The sequence below is a fragment of the Propithecus coquereli genome, unplaced genomic scaffold (assembly GCF_000956105.1).
Source record: "Propithecus coquereli isolate 6110/MARCELLA unplaced genomic scaffold, Pcoq_1.0 Scaffold339, whole genome shotgun sequence".
NCBI lineage: Eukaryota > Metazoa > Chordata > Mammalia > Primates > Indriidae > Propithecus > Propithecus coquereli.
Window position 1 is genome coordinate 1,472,110 of NW_012149052.1, and position 24,785 is coordinate 1,496,894.

The window sequence follows — 24,785 nt, forward strand, 5'->3', positions numbered from 1 at the left end:
AAACAACCCTTTAAAAATGTAAAGATCATTTTTGACTAACTGGCCATACAAAAACAGGCTGTGACATGGATTTGGCTGATGCCTGGACTAGAGGAATGTTGTGCGATTGCTCAGTACCATTAGGAAACCACTTCAGATTTATGACGTTAAAGTGACACTGAGCAGTGTGATCATATGTGTTTTCTCCCCAGCCACATTCAGCTGCTTAGGGCCAGACATACAGTTGAATTTTGCTTGGCAAGTACTGACATAGTGAGAATGTCAGAGGAGTTACGGGTGAATGCAAGAAAATGGTTAGAATAACTGATGATGGAATTTCAATAGGGTGGGGATGGTGCCGAGGACATGAAGCAGAGAGGATCAATGAATTGTAGGTCTAGGGTAGTTTCTGTCACCAATCCATAGATTTATTTATCTTCTCCTGTTGTTGCAGTGTAAAATGGAATACAGAAGAAAGAGCAAGATCTTTATTTCTATTCAAATAAGAAATAGTTTTGAATGTTTAATATGTGAAAACTCAAGTGTTAGTTCATAGGGATGATTAAAGCAAAAGGAATATATTATCTTGTTTACAAATTAGCTTATAATTTAATGATCGATCTCTCTACTATTACTGATCTCCCTCTGCATGGTTCTAATTCTTCTTGGCACTCAATACAAAGAGTCAAGATGAATTTTTCTTAGATTATGGGTTGAGCCAACCAGATTGTGGGTTGAGCAAACAGGTATTCCTGGGCAAACTCTCACTCCTCTTCCTGTCCATTTACCAGTTAAAAGGAGGAACAGGTGGATACAGAAAAATTGATCACAAATTCAGAAATTATAATTTATATAATGGAAATCAATGTTAAATATAATCTTTTTTCCTCTTAGCATTTTTAATGTTCATTCATCCCATTAAACTGTGTACTTTTATTAAAACTATTTTATTGGACTGTTTTTCCTTATAGAGAATGTTTCTACTTTTAAGGGTTATATTGGTATTTTGAGGGGAAGTTTAATTAGCCTTCATTGTACTTATAGAAGACAACATGAATTAAAAGTAGGAAAAAGATAAAAGAATCTTTTCAACTAATTAAGGAATGGTTCATCTGACCAAATCACAGCAATGTGGACATCCGGGAACTGTAGTAAAAGGGTATAAAAGAAATGAAAATCAGTGTTTTCAACTTGATACGTTTAGTGCCTTGAGACTTTTGAAATATAATTCAATTTAATTTTTTTCAATTTGTATTATTTTGCAGTATTTCGCCCCATATCTGCTAAGGCCAAACTACAGATGAATCGCCGATCAGATTTTGATTTTTCTACCCCCAAAATAAACTTGGAAGTTGAATTACATAACATAGCAATTGAATTTAATAAACCACAGGTGATTTTCTTTAATGACATTTTCAACTGACAGCTATTATTTGATAAAAGCAAAACTGAGATTTTAAATATATTTCTGAAATTCATGTTATACAGTAACATTTCTTTTAAAAGTCAGTAATTTAACTTTATCTTCAATAATTGAACAAAAAATGTAAAACATTAAAGTGTTTAATTTTTCCATTCTTATTTAGTATTTTAGTGTTATGGAGCTTCTTGAGTCAATTGATATGATGACACAAAATTTGCCATACAGGAAATTCAAACCTGATGTACCTCTTCAGTACCATGCCAGGGAATGGTAAATGCCTTAAATTTTTTTTCTTTTTTTGAAGATTTAAAAAAATGTAGCACAAAAGTAAATTTTTTTATTTTAAGAAAAAATGTTAAGATATTCTTTTTAAAGTGTGATACAAACTATAATTGATTTGTGGCTGGAAATGTATGTAGCTGCTTTAGCTTATTAAGTTAATGAAATTGAGTTAAGGGATACTTCCTAACACAGTTTACAACTAGAGATACTAGAATACCATAGTTTTCATTTACTGTAGGGGGATCAGCATTTTTGGAATTACTAAAAAACTATATCCTGGTTTGTTTTCTAGCAGCGTCTTTTTTTCTTTCACCAAACTTCCTTATCAAATACAGTAAACCTGTATTACTAAGCCTTTATTTCACAACCTGAAAAAGTTACAGAGTCTATGCAGTATAATCAGATTTTAAAATTCAGAAGTCTTGTTATTCCAGTTTTTAAGCTATTCCCTAGTTTCTAGAAGTTACAATTACTCTTTAAGTTGACTATGTCAGTTATCATTCAAGTGGGTAAAATGTTATTTGCCAATTAATGCCTTACTAGTTCTTGTGTAGCATTATATTTTTTTTTTTTTAAATTGAATGATTTTATTTATTTTTTCTTAGGAAAGAGGTAAGATTAATAATTAATGGATTGTTAATACAGACATGGTTGGGTGAAAAGGAAAGTGCTGAGATAATATACCATTTTCATAGTCTCTGTTGATACAGTTATGCGTATTGTTACACTAGAAGCAATACCAGTTGTTTCGTACTGTTGATTTGCGGATATTAAGTGTCAGGTTTTTCTTTTTGTTTTTTAACTAGGTGGGCTTATGCTATACATGGTATTCTTGAAGTAAATGTTTGCCCCACCTTACGGATGTGGTCATGGAAGCATATTCATGAACATAGGCAAAAAGTGAAGAAATATAAAGAACTGTATAAAAAAAAATTAACAAGTAAGAAGCCATCTGGTGACATTCTCATGTCTTTGGAGGTTAGCATTTTAAAAAAATTGTTGAATGTTTTGTACTATATAACTCCTTCTCAGTCTTTAGAGATTAATATTTCCTACTTATTTATTCTAATTTTTATTGACCATCTCTGTTTGTTTTACTTAGACTTTTTTGTACTTCTGTTCTTAATTTCACTCGGGTACTGTTCTTAATTTCACTCAGGTAATACTAGATCTGGTAAAATTCTCCTGTGAGCTTTTGAAATTTGAGGTTATTCTCAATCTGAGGGAATTTAGGTTCATCCATATAGTAATTTGAAGGCTCTATTTATTATGGCATTTTTAACCTTAAAAGCCTAAAAATTCTTTGCTCCATTGATTCCGAACTTCTCTGTGTCGGTACCAAAGCCTTGTGTCACCACTCCGTTTCCCCTATGTTACCATCTAACTGTGTGCTAATTAAATTTTTCTTGTCTTCTGTATGTATAATGCACATTCTTATAGCCGTGGATATGCTCATATATGCCATCTGTCTTTCCTCATCTCTTTTCTTATCCCAATTCTATTCATCCCTAAAATTCTATATCTCTGGCATGAACTTCCCTGAATTCTCTGCTTATGCACAGCTCTTTTTCTCTTAATTCTTGTCATATCTCTAGTCTTTACCAGCAACTGTATGTTTATTTGGTTTGCGATATTATGTTTTAATTAGTATTATCTTTTAGCATTATGGTATATTTCAAAGGGACTCTTTTACAAATGGATGAAGTACAGCTTACAGAGTCTAAGAAGAGTTAGCCTCATGAAATGAATGAATCCAGAGTGGATTTCTAATTAATAACTCCCTAAAGATTGAGTTTTACTTTAATTTTCAAGATGGAAGACTTTCCAAAATCCTAGATATTCTGGAGACCTAGAGCTATTAGGAATGCTTGCATTTAGAGGCTTCTTGGGGGTGGTTTCAGATTTTTTTTACTTAGTTTTAAATGTTAACCCGAATCTTTCATGTATGCTGGACAGCAGAACCCTGGGTTAAGTTGATTTTCTGATAATAGTAGGTAGTGGTTGCTTCTCTTGGGGGAAATACGGTTTGAGCTTGAAATTCTCAAAAGTAATCATGGGTATGTATAGCTATGGTGAAAGATATAGCTTATTTCAGTTTATTTCAATAACCACAATTTTGAAAAGTATAAACATTAAAAACAAGTTTTAAGTATATCCAGGTCTACTTGGAATGCAGGCATATCTCCATTTTATTGCACCTTGCTTTATTGTACTTTGCAGATAATGTGGTTTTTACAAATTAAAGGTTTATGGCAACCCTGCCTTGAGCAAGTCCGTCGTTGGCATTTTACCAACAGAAATGTATTCAGTTGTATTCAGTGTATTCATTTCGTGTCTCTCTGTCACATTTTGGGAATTCTTACAATATTTCAGACTTTATTATTATTATTATTATTATTATTATATCAGTTATGGGGATCTGTGATCTTTGCTGTTACTATTATTATTGTTTTACTATTATTATTGTTTTGGGGTACCACAAACTGCATCCATATAAGACAGTGGACTTAGTAAATGTTGCATATGTTTTGACTGCTTCACCAACTGGCCATTTTTCTTGACTCTCTTCTTCTTGAGCCACCCTATTTCCTGAGACAGAATATTGAAATTAGATCAAAGAATCACAATATGAAAGCCTCTAAGTGTTCAAGTGAAAAGAAGAGTTACATATTTCTTTTAAATAAAAAGCTAGAAATGATTAAGCTTAATGAGGAAGGCATGCCAACAGTTAAGATAGGCCGAAAGCTAGGTCTCTTGTGCCAAACAGTTAGCTGAGTTGTGAATGCAAAGGAAAGTTCTTGAAGGAAATTAAAAGTACTTCCCCAGGGAACACATGAATGATAAGAAAGTGAAACATCCTTATTGCTAATATGGAGAAAGTGTTAGTGGTTTGACTAAAAGATCAAAGCAGCCATAGCATTCTCCTAAGCCAAAGCCTAATCCAGAGCAGGGCCCTAACTCTCTTCAATTCTATGAAGGCTGAGAGAGGTGAGGAAGCTGAAGAAGAAAAGTTGGAGGCTAGCAGAAGTTGGTTTATGAGGCTTAAGGAAAGAAGCCATCTCCATAACATACAGTGCAAGGTGAAGCAGCAAGTGCTCAGATAAAAGCTGCCAGTGTTACCCAGAAGATTTAGCTGAGGTCATTGATGAAAGTGACTACGTGAAACAACAGATTTTCAGTGTAGATGAAACAGCCTTCTTTGGAAGAAGATGTTATCTAAACTTTCATAGCTGGAGAGGAGAAATCGATGCCTGGCTTCAAAAGGTCAAAGGATAGGCTGACTCTTGTTAGAGGCTAATGCAAATGCTCATTTACCATTCTTAAAATCCTAGTCACCAGGGCCCTTAAGAATTATACTAAATCTACTCTGCCTGTGCTCTATAAATGGAACAACAAAGCCTGGGTGACAGTAAATATGTTTACAGCATGGTTTACTGAATATTTTAAGCTCACTGTTGAGACCTACTGCTCAGAAAAAAAGATTCCTTTCAAAATATTACTGCTTATTGAGAATGCGCCTAGTCACACAAGAGCTCTATTGGAGATGTGCAAGGAGATTAATGTTTTCATGCCTGCTAACACAACACTTATTCTATAGTCCATGGATCAAGGAGTAATTTCAACATTCAAGTCTTATGTAAGAAATACATTTTGTAATGTAATAGCTCCCTTACAAAATAATTAGTGATTCCTCTGGTAGATCTGGGCAAAGTAAATTGAAAACTATCTGGAAAGAATTTACCATTCTGGATGCCATTAAGAGCATTTGTGATTCATGGGACGAGGTTAAAATATCAGCATTAACAGGAGTTTGGAAGAAGTTGATTCCAACTCTCATGAGTGACTTTGAGAGGTTCAAGACTTCAGTGGAGGAAGTATCTGCAGATGTGGTGGAAATAACAGAACTAGAATTAGAAGTGGAGCTTGAAGATGTGACTTAATTGCTGCAACCTCATGGTAAAACTTGAACAGATGAGGAATTGCTAATATGGAAGAGCAAAAAAAAATGCTCTCTTGAAATGAAATCTGTTTCTGGTGAAGATACTATGAACATTATTAAAATGGCAACAAAGAGTTTAGAATATTACATAAATTTAGTTGATAAAGCAGCAGCAGGGTTTGAGAGGATTGACTCCAATTTGAAAGAAATTGTACTTTGGGTAAAATGCTATCAAACAGTATCATATGCTACAGAGAAATCTTTTGTGAAAGGAAGAGTCAATTGATGCGGCAAACTTCATTACTAAGAAATAGCCACAGCCACTCCAACATTCAGCAGCCACCAACGTGATCAATCAGCAGCCATCAACATTGAGGCAAGATGTTCCACCGGCAAAAAGATTACAAGTACTCTTTGAAGGTTCAGATGATTGTTAATATTTTTGAGCAATACAATACTTTTAAATTAAGGTATGTACATTGTTGTTTAGACATGCCATTGTACACTCAATAGACTGCACTATAGTTTAAACATAATTTTTTTATATGAACTGGGAAACCAAAAGAATTTTTCTGATTTGCTTTATTGTGGTGGTCTGGAACCTAACCCACGATATCTTCAAGGTATGCCTGTATCTTATTAATGACGTACAAACGGTACATATAATATGGAATTATATTTTTAGTTGAAAATGTCACTAATATATTTACTCTTAATTGTAGTTAAAACTCGAATATAAGTCGTTTTAAACAGTGCATGTATATATCTTTCCGTGTTTGTAACTCTGTAACTCTCACGTGCATGATGTGATTTCATTGTTCAAAAAGTTACTCTGATTTACTAATTTCCAAGCTGATATATATTCAAGCTTGCTGCCTGGAATTTAACCAGGTACATTATATTGATGGATATTCTGTTTTTTGTTTCCTATTGTATTTTTTATTTAGTGTAGCAATTTGATAAATTTATATACTTCTGTAAAGTTAATATATTTTCATTTGTATTTTCAGGAGTTGGAAAAAACACTGGATGTCTTTAATATAACTATAGCTAGACAGCAGGCAGAAGTTGAGGTAATTCTAGATTATTTTTCAATTAGTAAAAATCTGAATTCCATATAGCTATGGCAGACATTGTGATGTTATTAGTATTGTGCTATAACATATTGTTTTCTAAAAGGGTTCAATTTTGCTTTTTTGTGTTATAAGAAAATTGATTTAATATTAGCCACATCCATTTAAGTCGGACAGGTTTCTATGGGAAAAATTTTTTTTCTAAATAATTGAGCTTATCAAATATTCAGAGTTGATATGAAAGTGAAAAGCTATTTTTTTTTTTTTTCCCCAATCGTCTCTTGTAAATCAATGGGGAGAACTATATAGTATTCCTAAATTCTTGTGTTTGGCTAACATTCTAGTTACTATGTTCTGTTGTTAGTGTGTATATTGTTTATATTCATTTGCTTAAGTAGATAAGTTCTGGAAATACCATGCTTCTATTTCTTTCAGTTGCAAAATAAAAGATAATTTGTCATTTATTTGAAAATTTATTCATTTTAGGTAAAGAAAGCTGGACTCAGGATTTATAAAGAAGGGGTAAAAGATCCAGAGGATAATAAAGGATGGTTTGGTTGGCTGTGGTCTTGGTCAGAAAAAAATACTAAGGAACAACCAGATGTTAAACTTGGAAGTATGTCCATTTCATTTTACGTTATAGTCAACCATTGAGCATGAAAAAGTTTTGCAAAAAAAAAGTTCTCTAATTAAAGTAAATAGATATTGTAAGTAGTTATATAATATATAGTTTAAAATAATTAAAACATTTAAAAATATATATGTTAAATAAAAATTAAACAGAAAAAGTTTTTAATCTACTAATGCTTACAAAAGAGCTTTATGCCCAGAGGAGTCAGTAAATGCATAGATAAAAAAAAATAAAATAAAAATTCCAAAATGGTTTAAACCATTATAAATTTTTACTGAAATGTTTCCTGCAAAGATTTTTGTTTTTTTAACTAAATGTTTAAAATCATAGCCTTGGAGGCTTAGAGACTTAGGCGTGTGTCTTAGATCTGTTACTTATTTGCAGTGTATCTCTGACAAGTTATTTAAGCTTAGTAAACCTCAGTTTTATCATCTGTAATGTGGAAAAATTATGATACTAATACTATCTACTTTGTATGCTGAGTGTCTTGATTCACACAGTGCTATTAAGTGCCTAGTACAGTTAGCTATTTTTTGAGCTAATACAAAAATTTAGAAATTTATATTGTTAAATTTATATATTTAGCAGTTTAGATTTTTGGAGAATCACTTATAAAATTGCCAGTGCCATTCTAACATTCGTTGTTTATAATTTCTTGAAAGCATTAGAAAAAGAAAGTAAATTTTTGCATTTCATTTATTAAAGGCAGACAAATTATGTGTTAATTTTGTATTTTCATTTAAGAATACAAAGCACTTTTTTAATAATTTGTAGCTCTTGAAGAAATGTTGACACCTGAAGAAAAAGCTTTACTCTATGAAGCAATTGGCTATAGTGAAACAGCAGTTGATCCAACCTTGCCCAAAACAGTAAGATGGTTTTTGCCTTATACCTTGGAGTTTAATATTATATATGTCTATTTTTAATCCTCTCAAAAATATATGTTATTGACTTGTTCTGTGATCTGTTTCTGGATCTATAATTGCATTTATTATTTAATTTCCAAGGGAGGGATAAAAATTGTCCCTTGATTTTTTTTTTTTGATGTTTTTGTGCTGATTCTTCAGTAAAATGTGATTTTAAAGTATTTTGTGGTTTTTGAATAGACCATAAGAATAAGATTATTTTTGGTGTTTATGTATACATATATATATTTTTCATTTTATTCTTCTGAATATATTCTAGTTTGAAGCCATGAAGTTTTTTGTTCACTTGAAAAGTATGTCTATTGTTCTAAGAGAAGAGCATGAAAAACCTGAGCTGTTAGATATTGTAATAGAAGAATTTAGCACTTTGATGGTACAAAGACCAGGAGCACAAGCAATAAAGTGAGTATTAATTTATTTTTTTGATCATATAAGAAAAAAATTTCACTGTAAGGTTGGAAGTTAGGTTACAATCTTGCAATCTTTTTAAAGGGTATTATGGTTTAATGCGTCCTTTTGTGTTTTTAAGAACTTAGTTTTTCTTTTCAATAATATATATGTATTTTGGAATTAATAAAATAATGTTCAGTTGAAAACTGCAGGCCAGTGAAACATACAAGGACATTAAATAATAATATAAAAATGATCAGAAATTATACCACACCAAGGACGTTAGTACTTTGAGACAGGAGTCTGCCAGCCTCCTTATTTGCTGGCAAATTAATAAACTCCTCTTTCCTTCTCCTCAAACCACTTGTCCTCGTTCTTCTTATGTGCCCTCGGGGACAAGTGCCGAACTTTGGTAACAGAATTTGGCATCCCTGGTTGGGCCCACCAGTGCCCGGTGGAATGGCACCGTGCAACTGCTGGAAGAGGCAGGGAGCAGCCCTGGGTCAAAGCTGTGGGTCTTTTCAGGTAGGAGCAACTTCTTTTTGAGGTGATAGAGCAAGGGACAGCCCTAGCAGCTGCTGGAGCCTGTTTTAGCTGCGGGGCCCATCTCTGTCTCCCTGAAGTATATGCAGCTCCCTGAAACCTGAACTGAGTTGAGGAGAAGGAAGTGAATGTGGAAAGTGTCTGGATGCCAGGCCATTTGTGGGTAAGTTCCCAGGCGTGCATGCTGAGACCCTTGAGTCTACCCATTTGGGGAGGGTTTTGAACCCTCCAGCTGTGCAGCAGGGCATTCATTTAGGACCCTATCAGGGCATATATTTTGAGGCGCCTTTTGGGGGTGGAAGTCATGAGGTTGAGGGGGACCTAGGGAACCTGGTTTGAATTTGAAACTCTTTTGTGGTTCCTAGGGAACAGGGGGACTAGGCCACCATTTGAGATAGGTTTCTCAGGAATTGGAGGATAAGGCCACCCATTTGGGGTGGGTTTTGAACCGTCCAGCTCGGTAGGGGCATCTGTTGAAGGCCCAGGGAATGGGTGATTAGGCCACCCATTGGGGAAGGTTTTAACCCTTCCAGGCCTTTGGGGTGGTATTTGTCCTCTTTGGATTCCCATTTGTTTGATAGGCCCTGTGATTTTTATATCCCTAGTATTGACTGTTATTTGTGAGTTTTCTTGCAATATAAGGAAGCACCATCTCAAAGTGCCTTGGGAAAAACTTTGGCTAACTCTAGGTACCAACCTATGTATAAAGAGAATGGTATTATTATAAGCCAATGTACGGGCTGAAGTGTGAGGAGAAGTGGCCATTAAATGGAAATTCCCATTTCATTGATAGGCCTTGGCATTTTAAATTGTGTTATGAATTCTCTATATTGTTTGTGTTTGATTGTGAGATTTTTGTCTGAGTTTTTGTACCTATGTCTAAAGATTATTATTATACCACCACTTGTCGGGAGTGCGAGCAAAAGTGGTGGTTGGTATTGCTTGTGTGGAGTGTGAGAAAAAGTGGTTGTTGATGGTCTGTGGCTTATTCTGAGCTGTTGGTTCTTTTAAACTTCAGAGCTCAAATGGTTGACCTGCCACTATAGAGTTAAAATGTTGAGTCTCAAGCTATCTGTGTGAGATAAACTCATGGTTTATGGTATACAAAATGATCTGTGTTTGTATAATTTTTGATAAATGAGGTCCTCCTGTCCCTGCTGGAACCCCCACAGCCACCAGGGCGAGGCACCAGGCAGGGCCACAGCCGGGGGCAGACTGACAAGAGGGAGGACACGAGCACATGGCCCCCCGCTGAGTGGCGCACAGCAAAGGGGAAGGAACACCTGCTACCACTGCCATCTTGGCACCATGGAGGGGCTGAGGAGGCAGCTGCCTGAATTAACTCTTAAGTCCCACACCCAATAACTTATGACTCCGGGTTTCGAATGGTCTCTCCTGGCAGCAAACTCAGTTTGGCCAGAAGGAAGCCCTAGTCATAGCAGGGCAATTTATGGCAATATCGGATAGAGAGCTTGAATGTGCAAGAACAGACAGCAGGGTCCTTTGAGACAGTCAAAAGGAATGAGCGAAAAAGCTACCCCAGACTGATTTTTTATAAAGAAGAAGGACCTTGAAAAGCACACTGCCCCAAGTTGCAAAAGATTCTGGATCCAGGAAGCCTCCAGGAAAGCAAATCGTTTTTTTTGAAGTTCAGGACTCAGACAGCAAAGGAGGGGGACCCCTGCCTCCAAATATCCCCAGAGGAGCCCTAGGCAAAATTGACAGTGGGGACTTGATTGGCACTAGGAAAAGGATAACTAAATGTGTTTTATGATTGTACATGTTTATGGTGCCTTTTAGAAGGAAAGGGGTCTCTTGATGGCAGGAAATAAGGATATTAAGTATGCTACCAAAATAATGGCCCTAGTACAGGCTGTGGCTGAGTCCAGATGGTGGTCAGCATGACAAAAAAAATCAGGCCACTGGCTGAGCTGCTAAGGAGGCCACTGGAGGCAACCTATTCCTCAGGGCCTTGATACCCTGGATAGATTTAGACCCCCTTAAAAGCTAAAGACTGGGACTCTGACATTTGGGATGGCACAGCTAAATGGATACAGAAATCTCATAGACTCGTCTCCTACCCAAAGCTTTAGTTCAGCCTCTTATGAGGTACCTGCATGAATACACACATTGGGAGTGTAGTAATGCCTTGATATATTTGGTGGGACTTCATTTGGGAGAATCCTGTTTACAACTAACTGTTACTATGTTTGGGGTGGTCCAAAGACAGGCCACCCATTACACAGGGAGCCCACCAGGTGGGGGTCCACCCTTGTGATGATTGACAGTTTCACTCAGATGCCTAGGCTTGTATTGGTAGATACCTTTTCAGGCTGGGTAGAGGCTTGTCCTACCTGGAGGAAAGAAGGGAGCATGTGAGGTTACCATAATCCTTCTGGAGGAGCTCTCTCTGAGATGGGCTCCTACCAGGAGCTGAGAGAGCCCTTGGTGAGTTCCTGCATGTGTACAGAAACAGGCCTCAGAGGATGACAGGATGACGGTCATCAATGGTCCAGGGAAGGATGCTACGCAAATGGAGAATAACATGCTGGTAATGGAGGCCGTGGACAGACAGCTACAGAGACAGCTCGACAGCTCAAGATATCACTGTTTGACTACTCCGTGACAGTGTCCATCATGGGAAACTTTGCCTTCCTGCCTTCTACACTTGGATCTGTTACACAGTGTCCTGTGGTCACTTATAAACTTCTTGGAGTGGACACCCAGTGGGAACTTTGTGAACCGTTTCTCTAGAAAGCTGACACAGTGGACTCAGTGATCCCACAGGTCATCAATATTCATAGGCTCCTTTCTTCCTCCAGAACAATAATGGACCCTCCTTTGCAGCAAAGGTAACCCAGCAAATAAGGAAAGCCCTATATCTATAATGGAAATCACATGAAACCCACCTAAAGTGGGATAAGGTATTGCCACCTGTCCTCCTCTGGATAAGGGCAGTCCTTTAGAAGCATGCTTAAGTTAAGCCCCTAAAAATAGTTTATGAGAGACCCTTCCTAACACCAAGAGGTAAGTATGGTAATATAACCATGAGTAAAAGAAAATAGAATAAAACAGTACATCAAATGAGTGGGTTGGGTGCTAACCGCTATACATGAGTGCCTCTTTCAGGTCCCTGCCCCAGCTGGAAACAGAAAAGTGAAAGGGACCCTGTGAAGTGTTTCTAACAACTCATACCTTGAAATTGTCAGAAGTGAAAGCCTTGGGTCCATCATAGCAAAGTAAAGAGATGTAGCCCCTAACGGAGGGGCCATCCTTTAGGAGATCTAAAGTATCTGTTGGAGAAAAAGAAAAAAATGAAAATGATGATATTTTTTGCAAATCTTTCTTTGGCTATTTGTTCTGTCTATAGGATAGAGGGACGGCTCCTTAGTGAGGATTGCCCGGGCTATCACTTCTTCTGTTGATCTGCCTTGCTGCTGGGTGTTCAAACCTCATTTGGTGCAAGTATTTCTGTACATGATTTCTGAATTTGCAGAAGCTGGTCTCTCAGATCATCTACAGGATGCAACTAATAGCTTCACACTCAGAGGCCCCATGTTTCTTTCTTATCCATCCCTGTATTAGACATTATGCGCAAAGCGACAGGAAGGACCCACAGTCCTACTGGTGTCTTAGATACCAAGCGGGGTGAAATCTCTCTTATCAGGTATCCTCCATCTCGCCTTGTTAGTCCTCATGGTTGTAGTTGTTGCTTTTGCCCTTTTTCACCTGGTAATCTGTTATTGTAAATCTATTGCCATTATGGGCCTAGTTTTCTTGTTCTTGTGATGTTTTGTCTGGTTTTGGTATCAGGGTAATGGCTGGCCTTAAAGGATGAGTTAGGAGGTATTTTCTCTTCTATTTTTTTGAAGAATTTGAGAAGGATTGTTATGAATTCTTCTTTAAATATTTTGTAGAATTCACTAGTGAAGCCATTTGGTCCTAGACTCTTCTTTGTTGAAAAGTTTGGATTATTGATTTACTCCTTATTTATAGGTTTTACTGTGGACTTACAAGTTTTATAATACATAATCATCTCAATTGATGCAGAAATATGTTTAACAAAATCCAGAATCATTTTATGATTTTAAAAAAATTTAAAAATCCTCCAAAAAGTAAGAATACAGGGTCCTCCCTCAACATGAAAAACTTTCTTTTAGTAAGTTTTATAATACTGTAATAAAGTTGTATTGTAAATTGATAGTTTGTAGGTTTATAAGTAAGACCTATAAGTAATAGTAAGTTTTACTATCGGTTTTTAAGGTTATAGAAAGGTTTTACTTCTTATTAGTTATCTGATTTTCTATTTCTTTTTGAGGCAGTTTTTGTAATTTGTGTGTTTCTAGGAATTTGTCCATTTTATTTAGGTTATCTATTTTGTTGATGTACTATTTCTTGCAGTATTCTTCTGTAAGTCCTTTTTATTCCTCTGAGGCCTGTAATAATGCCTCTGCCTTCATTTCTAATTTTACTTTTTTGCATGTTCCCTCTTTTTTCCTTAGTTTAACTAAAGGTTTGTTAAGTATGTTGATCTTTTCAAAGTAGCAACTTTGGTTTCTTTCATTCTCTCTAGGGTTTTTGGCTTCTCTATTTCATTTGTCTGTACTCTAATATGTATTATTTTATTGTCCTCTGAACTGTGAGTTTAGTTTGCTCTTCATTTTCTATTTCCTTAAGTTGTAAAGTGAGGTTATTTGGTATCTTTCTTTTTTAATGTAGACATTTGCAGATAAAAATTTTCTTATGAACATTGTTTTGGATACATTCTGTATATTTTGTGATGTTGTGTTTCATTTGCATTCATTTCAAAGTATTTTCTAATTTCTGTTGTGATTTTTTCCCTTTAACCTATTGATTGTTTAGGAATGTTTGTTTAATTTCCAATATTTGTGAATTTTTCAGTTTTCCTTCTGGTGAATTTTAATTTGATTCTGTTATGAATGGAGAAGATGCTTTGTATAATTACATTCTTATTAAATTTGTTGACACTTGTTTTGTGGCCTAACATTTGGTCTATCCTGGCACATGTTCATGTGCCTATAGTTGAGAAGAATGTATTTTGCTGTTGTTGGGTGGAGTGTTCTCTTACATCTGGTTGACTTTTAGTGTTGTTGAAGTTCTCTATTACTTTATTGTTCCATTGTCTAGATGTTCTTCCTTTATTGAAAGAGGGCTATTGAAGTCTCTAAGTGTTACTGTAGAGCTATTTATTTCTCCCTTCAATTCTATCAATGTGTGATTCATATGTTTTTGGAACTCTGTTGTTTGGTGCATACATGTTCATAATTGTTATATCTTTGATGAATTAACCCTTTTAATCACTATATAATGACCTTTTTCTCTTATAACAGTTTTTTTTTTAAAGACTGCTTTATGTATCATCATAACTACCCAGCTGTCTTTTGGTTACTAATTGCATGGAATATCTTTTTCCATCCTTTCACTTTCAACCCGTACATGTACTTGGATGTAAAGTGAATTTCTTTCAGATGTTATATTGATGGTCCATGACTTAGGTTAGGTGTTTTAAATGCGTTTTCAACTTATAATGAGCTTATTGGGACATAATCCATTATAAGTTGAGGAGAATCCGTATTGTTGAATCATGTCTTTTCTTCCATTTTCCACTCTCTGTTTTTCATTTGGTACATTTATTTCCATTTCCATTTAAAGTGATTAGTGATAGGTGAGGAATTCTGCCATTTTGCTATTTGTTTGTTGTGTGTTTTACCTTCCCTTCCCTTAGTTCCTCCAATACTGTGTTTAGTGTTTAAATTTTTTTGTATCTTTTTATTTCTTACTCATTTCTTTTTCTGTATATATTTGTTATTTTGTTAGTGACTACTATATGGGGATGACAGTTAACATTTTGAATTTAAGACAGTCTAGTTTGAATTGAAAGTAACTTATTTTCAATAGTGTATAAAACCACTCTTCTATGTAACTCTGTTCTTCCTTTTTATGTTATCATTTTCACAGATTACCACTTTACCCGTTGTGTGCCCATTAATCTAGATTTATAATTGTTTTTATGAATTTGTCTTTAAATCCCAGAGGAAATAAAAAAAAGTTAAAAACCAAAAATACAACATTACTGCTTTCATTACTGTCTGGTATCCTCTCATTGTAGCCTTTAGGACTCCCTTTAACCTTTCTTGTAGGGTGAGTCTGCTAGTGACAAACATTTCAGTTTTTGTTTATCTGGAAATGTCTTAATTTCTCTTTCATTTTAAAAGAGTAGTTTTGCCAGATATGGAATTCTTGGTTGACCTTTTGTTTTTTGGTTCAGCACTTATATCATCTCACTTGCATTAGGCCTCCATGGTTTCTGACGAGAAATTAGCTGTTAATCTGTTAAGTATCTCTTTTTTTTTTTTTTTTGAGACAGAGTCTCACTCTTTTGCCTGGGCTAGAGTGAATGCCGTGGCGTCAGCCTAGCTCACAGCAACCTCAAACTCCTGGGCTCAAGCGATCCTCCTGCCTCAGCCTCCCGAGTAGCTGGAATTACAGGCATGCGCCACCGTGCCTGGCTAATTTCTCTATGTATTTTTAGTTGTCCAATTAATTTCTTTCTATTTTTAGTAGAGATGGGGTCTCACTCTTGCTCAGGCTGGTTTCGAACTCCTGAGCTCAAACAATCTGCCTGCCTCGGCCTCCCAGAGAGCTAGGATTACAGGCGTGAGCCACCGCGCCCGGCCTTAAGTATCTCTTGTATGTGATGAGTTACTTCTCTCTTGCTGCTTTCAAGATTTTCTTTGTTTTCTCTTTTGACAGTTTGATTATAATGTGTTTAAGTTTATACTAACTGGTGATCTTTGAGCTTCCTGGATGTGTAGATTTGTGTCTTTTATCAAATTTGAGAAGGTTTTGGCCATTATTTCTTTACATTTTTTTTATCTCTTTTTCTTTTGTCCTTCTGAGATTTCCATAATACATATGTTGGTCCTTTTGATGGTCTCCCACTTTAGGCACTGCTTATTGTTCTTCATTTTTCTTTTTGCTCCTCAGACTCACTAATTTCAGTTGTCCTGTATTCAAGTTTATTGGTTCTTTCTTTTGGAGGCTCAGATCTTCTGTTGAGCCTATCTACAGGTGGTCCCTGACTCATGATGGTTTGACTTATGACTTTTTCACTTTATAATGGCGCAAAAGTGGAATGTATTCAGTAGAAACTTTACTTTGAGTACCCATGCAACCATCCTGTTTTTCACTTTCAGTACAGTATTCAATAAATTACATGAGATATTATAAAATAGGCTTTGTGTTAGATAATTTTACCCAGCTACAGGCTAATGTAACTATTCTGAGCCCATTTAAGGTGGGCTAGGCTAAGCTATGATGATCAGTTGGTTAGGCGTATTAAACGCGTTTTTGACTTAACAGTATTTTCAACTTACAATAGGTTTATTGAGATATAACCCCATTGTAAATTGAGGAGCACCTGTGGTGAATTTTTCATTTTTAGCTGTCGTGCTTTTCACCTCCAAAATTTCTGTTTGGTTCTTTTTTTTTAAATTCACAATTTCTGTCTCTTTATTTATATTCTCTGTTCATACATTATTTTCCTAATTTTTTTTTATTTCTCTGTTCATGGTTTTCTTTAGCTCTTTGATGTACTTAAGGCAGCTTATTTAGTATCTTGCTTAGTAAGCATAATGCCTGAGTTTTCCTTTTCTGTGTAAGTGTTATAAAGTTTTTGTTTAAAACTGTGATTTGAGTAGTATAACGTCGTAACTGTGGAAATTAGATTTTCCCCCCCTCACCAGGATTTGCTGTTATTGATTATTGAGAGTTGTAGTTTTCCATTTGTTTACTTACTGCAGTAGGTGGAATTGCATATGTCAGTTCCTAACCCCCAGTACCTGTAAATGGAACCTTATTTGAAAATAGGTTCTTTGCAGATACAGTCAAGTTAAGATGAATTCATGCTGGATTAGTGTTGGCTTTAATCCAATGACTGGTATCCTTAAAAGAAAAGGGAAATTTGGATGCATACTCGGAAAACTAGAGACTGGAGAAGACAATTTGAAGACAGACATGAGAAGAGAATGCCATGTATTGACATCTTCTTAGCTGTACCCACAGAAAGTGTAAACTTTCTGTAACATGGTGTGGCAGCTGGTGGTGGGAGATGATAATAGCCCAGATGCCACAGACATTCCCTGTTCTTAACAAGTCATAGTAGATTTTCTTGCGTAAATGGTTTTCCATTTGCCTTATGCCCTTAGGTCAATTTCTAGAGCCTTCATAGATTTCACCAGTTGTTTCACTGGTTGGTTTGCTTGGGAGAGGTTTCTAAGCTCCTCATATAGTCAGTCATTCTAGAAATCCTGCCCGGTGCTTGGTTTTTAAATGTTTATTTTTATTCTTACAAGAGGAAGTGCTTACAAAATTATGTTAAACGTGAAAGACTTTCTAGTTTTACCCTGATTAAGTATTGTAGGAATTTTCTGTTATTTTAATTTTGGATTTTATCTATAAGTACACCAAATGTTAGCTTATCATAGTTTTCTAACATAGAAATCAACATGTGAAATAGAATTCTTTGTGAATTAATTTATGTCAATTCAGAGGAATCATTGTATATTTTCTTTGATGTGAATGGACTGGAGTCAGGAAATGCAAAGTGAGATTATCTTCATTAATTTTTATTTTATCATTTTCAGTTTGAAAAATTGTTTAAAATTGTGTTGATTCTTAATTTTTGTCCTATCCTTTTTCATGCAGATTTGAAACCAAAATAGATTCATTTCATATTACTGGCTTACCAGATAATTCAAAAAAACCCCATCTCCTTTCTTCATTGGATGATGCTATTTCACTCTTCCAAATTACATTTGAGATAAATCCATTAGATGAAACTGCCGATCAAAGGTGTATCATAGAAGCTGAACCTTTAGAAATGATATATGATGCAGTAAGCATTTTTATATTACCAAGTTTTAATATAATTCAGTTTGCTTTGAGTTTGTGCCTCATGTCAATGATGTTTATTTCAACAGAGGACAGTGAATAGTATAATAGAATTCTTCAGACCTCCAAAAGATGTACATCTAGCACAACTCACTTCAGTGACTTTGACAAAACTTGAGGAATTTCGTGATAAGACAGCCACAGGTAAATGTCAATATTAATGTCGGCAAATTAAACACTATACCCTATATTAAACTTTTATTTGTGGTAAAATGTACTTTAAATTTATTATATTTCTAGACTGGTTACATTTTAGCAGAAACTAATTTGGTGCTTTTATGTTTAAAGGACGATATAATAATAATCTTTATTATGATTAATACTTCATACCTAGTAACCACATTTAAGTTAATTGTAAAATTTTGCTTAGGATTTTTGGACCTCTATTTATGACAGGTACTGACCTCTCATTTTCCTTTCTTGTAATGAGTTCCAAATTTAATATATTGGCCTCAGAAAAGAAAAGTTCCATTCTTTTTATTCCTTAGGAGAGTTTGTGTAAAGTCAGGTGTTATTTCTTCCTTAAATATTTGGCAGAGCTTAACAGTAAAACCATTTGTGCTTGGAGATTTCTTTATAGGAATGTTTAAGATTATAGATTCGGTTTTTTAAATAGTTGACTGTAGAGATGAGATGACCTGTATGATTGTAATGCTTTGTAATTTGTTGAGACTTGTTTTCTAGCTCAATGTATGGTATTTTAAAAAAACATACCACATATGCTGAAAAGCCTTTTTCATGTTTATGCATATTTATTAGGTCACATTTGTTAATCATGTACTTCAAATCTTTTGTATCTTACCGGATTTTTTCCCTCCTTTGTCATCTTGTTCCAACAGTTATTTAGAGAAACACTTGAAAAATGCCTCATTATAAATGTAGATTTTTAAAATTTATTCTAGATCTGTCAGTTTGCTTGAAAAAATAAATTTTAAGGGTGTCATTAGGTACATGCAAGAATAAGTTTTTTTCCTGCTAATACCAAATCTTTTATCTGTATAAAGTTTACTACTTGTGTTTTAAGTAATGGCTTAATATTTTTTATAATTTTTTGTAATCTTTTTTTTTTTTTGGTCTGATATCAGTATAGATATACAAGGGTTCTTCTGGTTAGAATTTGCCTGGTATATTTTTTTTTCCATTTTTTTTTACCATGTATATTTTCAGATGTGTCATGTCAATAACCTAAAGTAGGACTTTTTAAAATCTAGATTTACAGTCTTTGTTTTTTATTTGTATCTACTACTTACATTTAATTAATTTAGGCTTATGTCTAACATCTTATTTTGTGCTTTTTAATTTGGCTTTCCTGTTTTATTTTTCTTACCTTCCTTTGGATAAATTTTAGAATTCCTTCCTTTCCCTTCTCATATACTCTACCATTTGGAAGTTAAACATTCTCTTTCTCCTTTTACTTTAGAAATTACAACATACATTTTTGTCAAAATATAAATTTAATAAAAATTTTTACATTGTCCTAGTCATTGTATGGACTATAGTACACTTGAACTTTATTTACCATTCCCCGACTTACATGCTATTGTTAATTTTTTGTTTTACTTTTTAAAAAAAACTTTATTGTACAGTTTTTGTATAGTTAATGTTAGTTTAGAATTATCTACATATTTACTACCTTCTTTGCTCTTCATTTCTATTGCACCGCACACCTTTTGACTGATTTTATTTTCCTTTGTTGGAAGTTCATTTGTAAATTTTTTCTTGTGAGAGTCTGTTGATGGCAAACTTTTTGTTTTGTTTTGGTCTGAAAAATTTTTTCCCTCAGTTTTGAAAGATATTTTTATTGTATATAGAGTTAAAGGTTGACATTTATTTTCACCTCAACACTATGAAGACACCATTCTACTGTTTATTGGCTCCCATTACTGAAGTTGAGAATTCAGGTATCTGCTGCTTCTTTGTAGATTCTCTGTCCTTTATCTTTTACATTTAAGATTCTTTTGTATTTTGTTATTTTGGTATGATTTATTCAGCTGTAGATTTGCTTTAAATATCCTGTTTGGGATTCATTGGGTTTCCTGAATCTGAGTACTTGTATCTTTAATGAATTCTGGAAATCTCTCCGGAAAATTCTTAACCACTAACTCTTCAGATATTTTTTTTCTCTTCTCTTCTTCTGGAACTCTAGCTATATGTATTTTAGCCTTTTTTACTCTTATCTTCTATTCTCCTTAACTTTTATATCCCACTTTCTTTCCATGGTTTTTTCTCTGTGTTACCTGTTGGGGATAATTATTTCTAATTTATTTTCTGCTGTACTGAGTTCTTCTTCAACCATGTCCAATATGCTATTAAATCTATTAACTTTAATTTCAGTGATTATATTTTTCACTTTAATAATTTATTTTTATTATATGTAAAATCAGCTTTGTCATTCTTTTTTAGTTTTGTGTTTCCTATGGAAATCTTTAAACTTGTCTTCTATTTCTTCAAACATCATTAGTGTTTTATATTCTGTCTCACCAGATAATTCTCTCTCTCTATTCAGATAGTCCATTATGTGAAGACTTTTGTGATTCTCTTTCTCCTACCTTCTCCTTTTTTTCCTGCTGGTTCTTATTCATGGTAACTCCTATCTCTTCATGCTTAGTAATTTTTAATTGCAAGATGCCCATTTTCCTTGGAAAATTATTTGGAAGAATTCTCTGAAGCCTCACCTAAATGGGCTTTTATTCAAGGAAGAATTACATTTCTTCTGCCGGGTATCCTGGTTATGTTGTGGCACCACTTTAAATTCATTGCTTGAGGTATTCTGAACTAGAAAGTTAAAATTTACCTATTTGGGTAGAGACTCATATATCAGTTATATATCTCTATTCATTTTAGAGTCTTTTTTTCATTTCCTCCTTTCTTGTATTCTTTTTGTTGTTGTTGCATTAGCCTCTATTCTCTTCTTCCTTTATATCCTGGTTTCTTTCTTGTATTATAGGTTGATTATCCCTTATCTGAAATGCTTAGTATCAGAAGTGTTTTGGATTTCATGGTTTTTCAGATTTTGGAATATTTGCATTATACTTACTTGTTGAGCATCCCTAATCTGGAAATTCAAAATTTGAAATGCTCTAGTGAGCATTCCTTTGAGCATGACCTTTGAGCATCATGTTCGTATGGTACTCAAAAAGTTTTGGATTCTGGAGCATTTTGGATTTCAGATTTTCAGATTAGGGATGTTAAACCTGCTATTTTCTTAAACCTTTCTAGGATCTCAAGGTCTTTCACACCTTTTTACTTTTTGTCAAGTGAGGGATCAGCTCATAGAACATGCATACGTAGTTATCTTTTGTCTCTGGCAGGAAGACAGATATCATTCTTCCTTTGGAGTACAAGGTTTTTTAGTAGGATTATAGTGATTCATTTTCTTTCAGTGATTTCATTTATTTACTCATTCCAATATTTATCAAGAGCTTAATCCATATGTCAATGCTATGCTAGGTTTTAGGGAACATAGCAGTGCTCAAAATAGATGTAATTCTTGTGTGTTGATGGATCTTACAATTTTGTGGATAGGACAGATGTAAAACTAAGAGTAATCTGCTGAATAATTGTGAGCAATGTTGTGTGAGTCCAATCAGGAGAGAGAAACCACATAGTAATTTGAATAATTTGAATTATTAACTGTAACGAAGATTTGTTACTCCAAATAGTAACTTTAAAGAATATAAAGAGAGTAGTTATAAGGAGTATAGGACTGAGATAGCATTCCCTAGGAAGAGGTCGCTCTCTTCCCTGACGATTGAAATCCCGACCTTGTTGGAGAAGGAACCCTTATAACTCATTGAAAGGTAGAAAAGTTGTTGTAGTGCCATGCTGGCAGAACTTGCTGAAAATCTGCTCTCTGAAACTCTGGAGATCCATCCTCTGAGGAGATAGGGAGTGATGGTCATGGGACAGTGTCTCACTGCACTCATTGCTATGAAACCACCCGGGAAGGATTCTAGGGGCAGCTACTGGCTGTTGGGTGCTGCTGGCCCTTGTGTACCTCATGTTTGAGTAAGCCACACTGTTGCAGGATATTGCTGAGTGAGCACAATGCAACCAGGAAGCAAAACCCTTTCCTCTTGCAGTGTATCTCCTGTATTCTTTATTTACTTTGGTACTATTTGGCAAAGGAAAAGCATTTAAAGGGCTTGGTTCTACTTTCACAGAGCAGGCAAATAGATGAATTTGGAGCTGAATAAGGAAACAAATCTGTAACAGGCCCAAATCTTGTGAAGGAAATGAGAATGATGGTGTCAGAGAAGATCTCTTTGAAAAATTGACATTAAGACCAGATGTATGTGTAGGATCTACCCTGCTGATGAGTTTAAGGACCGGCCTTCAAGGCAGTGGTCAAGAGTTTAAGGAAGGGCCTTCAAGGCAGTAGTGAATTATGAAGGGCCTAACTTGGCAAGGAATTTGAGGAATTTGGAAGTTGCAAATAACTGAATTGGTTCTAATGTAGTGAATGAGGGGGAGAGTGGAATGATGTTAAAGAGGCATGGTCTTGATTATGCAAAACTATGAAAATCATATTAAGCAGTTAGGATTTTGTTCTAAGTGCAATGGGAAATGGAGGAGAGGCACAGTATACTTAAATTAAAAATAAAATACTCATTTCCCTCTCCATTAAAAACAACCTAGAGAAATAACTGTGTCTTGGTATCAAGAAAGGCTTCCTTGAAAGTAAAGCTTAAGGATGTCCTTCTAGGGAGTACAGGACTTAGATTTGTAGAGGCAGGAATACATGAAATAGATCATTTTGGTTGCAGAATCCTTAGAGCAGAGATGGAAACTAGGGAAATGCTCAACAGACTGTGGAGAATCTTGAGTACCAGATTGTCCCTTCTGAGTGCTTTTTGTGACTCACTCAGTTAACATACTTTAGTAAAAGGGTGCCATCTATGTTTGAATCCAAATAATTTGGGGAAAAAAGTGAATAACTGTTTTGAGTCAGTTTTGCTCTTAAGTTCTGAGCTTATTAGATGATCTTCAGAATTTTATGATGATTTGTCAATCTGTGTTCATCCTTCTATCCCATCCCACTTCCCATCCTCATTTTAAGAGATTTCACTCGAATCTGCTTCTGCTGCTTTTCTTTTTTTTTTTTTTTGAAACAGAGTCTCACTCTGTTGCCTGGAGTAGAGTGCCGTGGCGTCAGCCTAGCTCACAACAACCTCAAACTCCTGGGCTCGAGCAATCCTACTGCCTCAGCCTCCCGAGTAGCTGGGACTACCTACAGACATGTGCCACCATGCCCGGCTAATTTTTTTTTTCTATATAGATTTTTAGTTGTCCAAATAATTTCTTTCTATTTTTAGTAGAGACGGGGTCTCGCTCTTGCTCAGGCTGGTCTTGAACTCCTGAGCTCAAACAATCCGCCTGCCTCGGCCTCCCAGAGTGCTAGGATTACAGGCGTGAGCCACCGTGCCTGGCCGCGAATCTGCTTCTTATAGGCTATTGGAGATGCAGAGGTATTTTTCTCTCTCTCTCTACAAGAGTCTTGCTTGGGCTGCCTGGTCAAGGCCCTTGGAATCCCTTAAAGAAGACATAGTTTTGATATCAATTTCTCATATTTGAAGGAACAGCTGTCCCAGACTATCGTAGTCCATTTGTGGTGTTATAAATGAATATCTGAGGCTGGGTAATTTATAAAGAAAAAAGTTTTATTTGGCTCACAGGTCTGCAGGCTGTACAAGAAGCATGGCATGAGCATTTGTTTCTGGTGAGAGCTTCAGCCTTCTTCTACTCTGAAGGGGAACCAGTATGTGCAGAGATCACATGGCAAGAAAGAGGAGGGAGGTGCTGGGCTCTTTTAAACAACCAGCTGTCCTGGACACTAATAGTGGGAGAACTCACTTATTGAGAGGATGGCACCAAGCCATTCCCATTAGGCTCCACCTCTAATATTGGGTATCATATTGCAACATAATATTTGGAGAGACTAGATATCCAAACTATAGCACAAACTTAGGCTATTTATTTTCTATTATATAAATATATATTTAAAACAAGATACTTTTCTATTATTATATAAACATATTTAAAACAGAAGATATTTTCATTATTTTTAATTTTTTTTTTCCTTGTATATCAAGGCAGTCATCTGTTGGCACTTGATACTTGCTGAGTATCTGCTTTTAAACTTTACTTTTCTCTGTCATTGTATATACATTTTATTTAAAATTTTAATTATAACTACCTTTAAAATTGTTGACTTATTCTTCAGTTCGAACATGTATTTTTTAATAATAAATTCTTAACTTTAAAGGTTGAATTAAAATACACTGATCTTCCTACATTTAAGCTTTCTTAGTTTAATCCTTCATAATAGTGTATTAATATGGAATCACAAAACGTGAAATGATGTCCTTTGGGGATTTGGCTTTTGGGGAATAAGGGACTACATAGTGATGAAATATGGGTCAGATCAGAATAGTTCCAAACAGAAATACCATGAACTGTTGAAATGTCATTGAACTTTCTTGATCAATTCCGTTATAAAATTATAGGACTTTTCTGGCAAAGGGTTTTTGGTTTAATCACTTCCCTTCTTGAAATTCAGTTCTTTTGTGATCTTTCCTAAGACCTATTCTGGACAAAATGTTTAGTTGAACCGCACATACTCTTC

At 35.1% G+C, this 24,785-nt stretch overlaps 1 protein-coding gene across 1 annotated transcript in view; it reads left to right on the forward strand.

The window, feature by feature from the left end:
* VPS13A (vacuolar protein sorting 13 homolog A (S. cerevisiae)) overlaps positions 1-24,785 on the forward strand; it is a 262,251-nt gene that overhangs the window by 30,271 nt on the left and 207,195 nt on the right. The window contains 10 exon segments of the mRNA XM_012650655.1: positions 1,245-1,372; positions 1,566-1,672; positions 2,491-2,662; positions 6,635-6,697; positions 7,184-7,313; positions 8,103-8,197; positions 8,514-8,656; positions 17,915-18,104; positions 18,190-18,304; positions 18,417-18,430. Of these exon segments, the coding sequence (XP_012506109.1) occupies positions 1,245-1,372; positions 1,566-1,672; positions 2,491-2,662; positions 6,635-6,697; positions 7,184-7,313; positions 8,103-8,197; positions 8,514-8,656; positions 17,915-18,104; positions 18,190-18,304; positions 18,417-18,430 (1,157 nt within the window).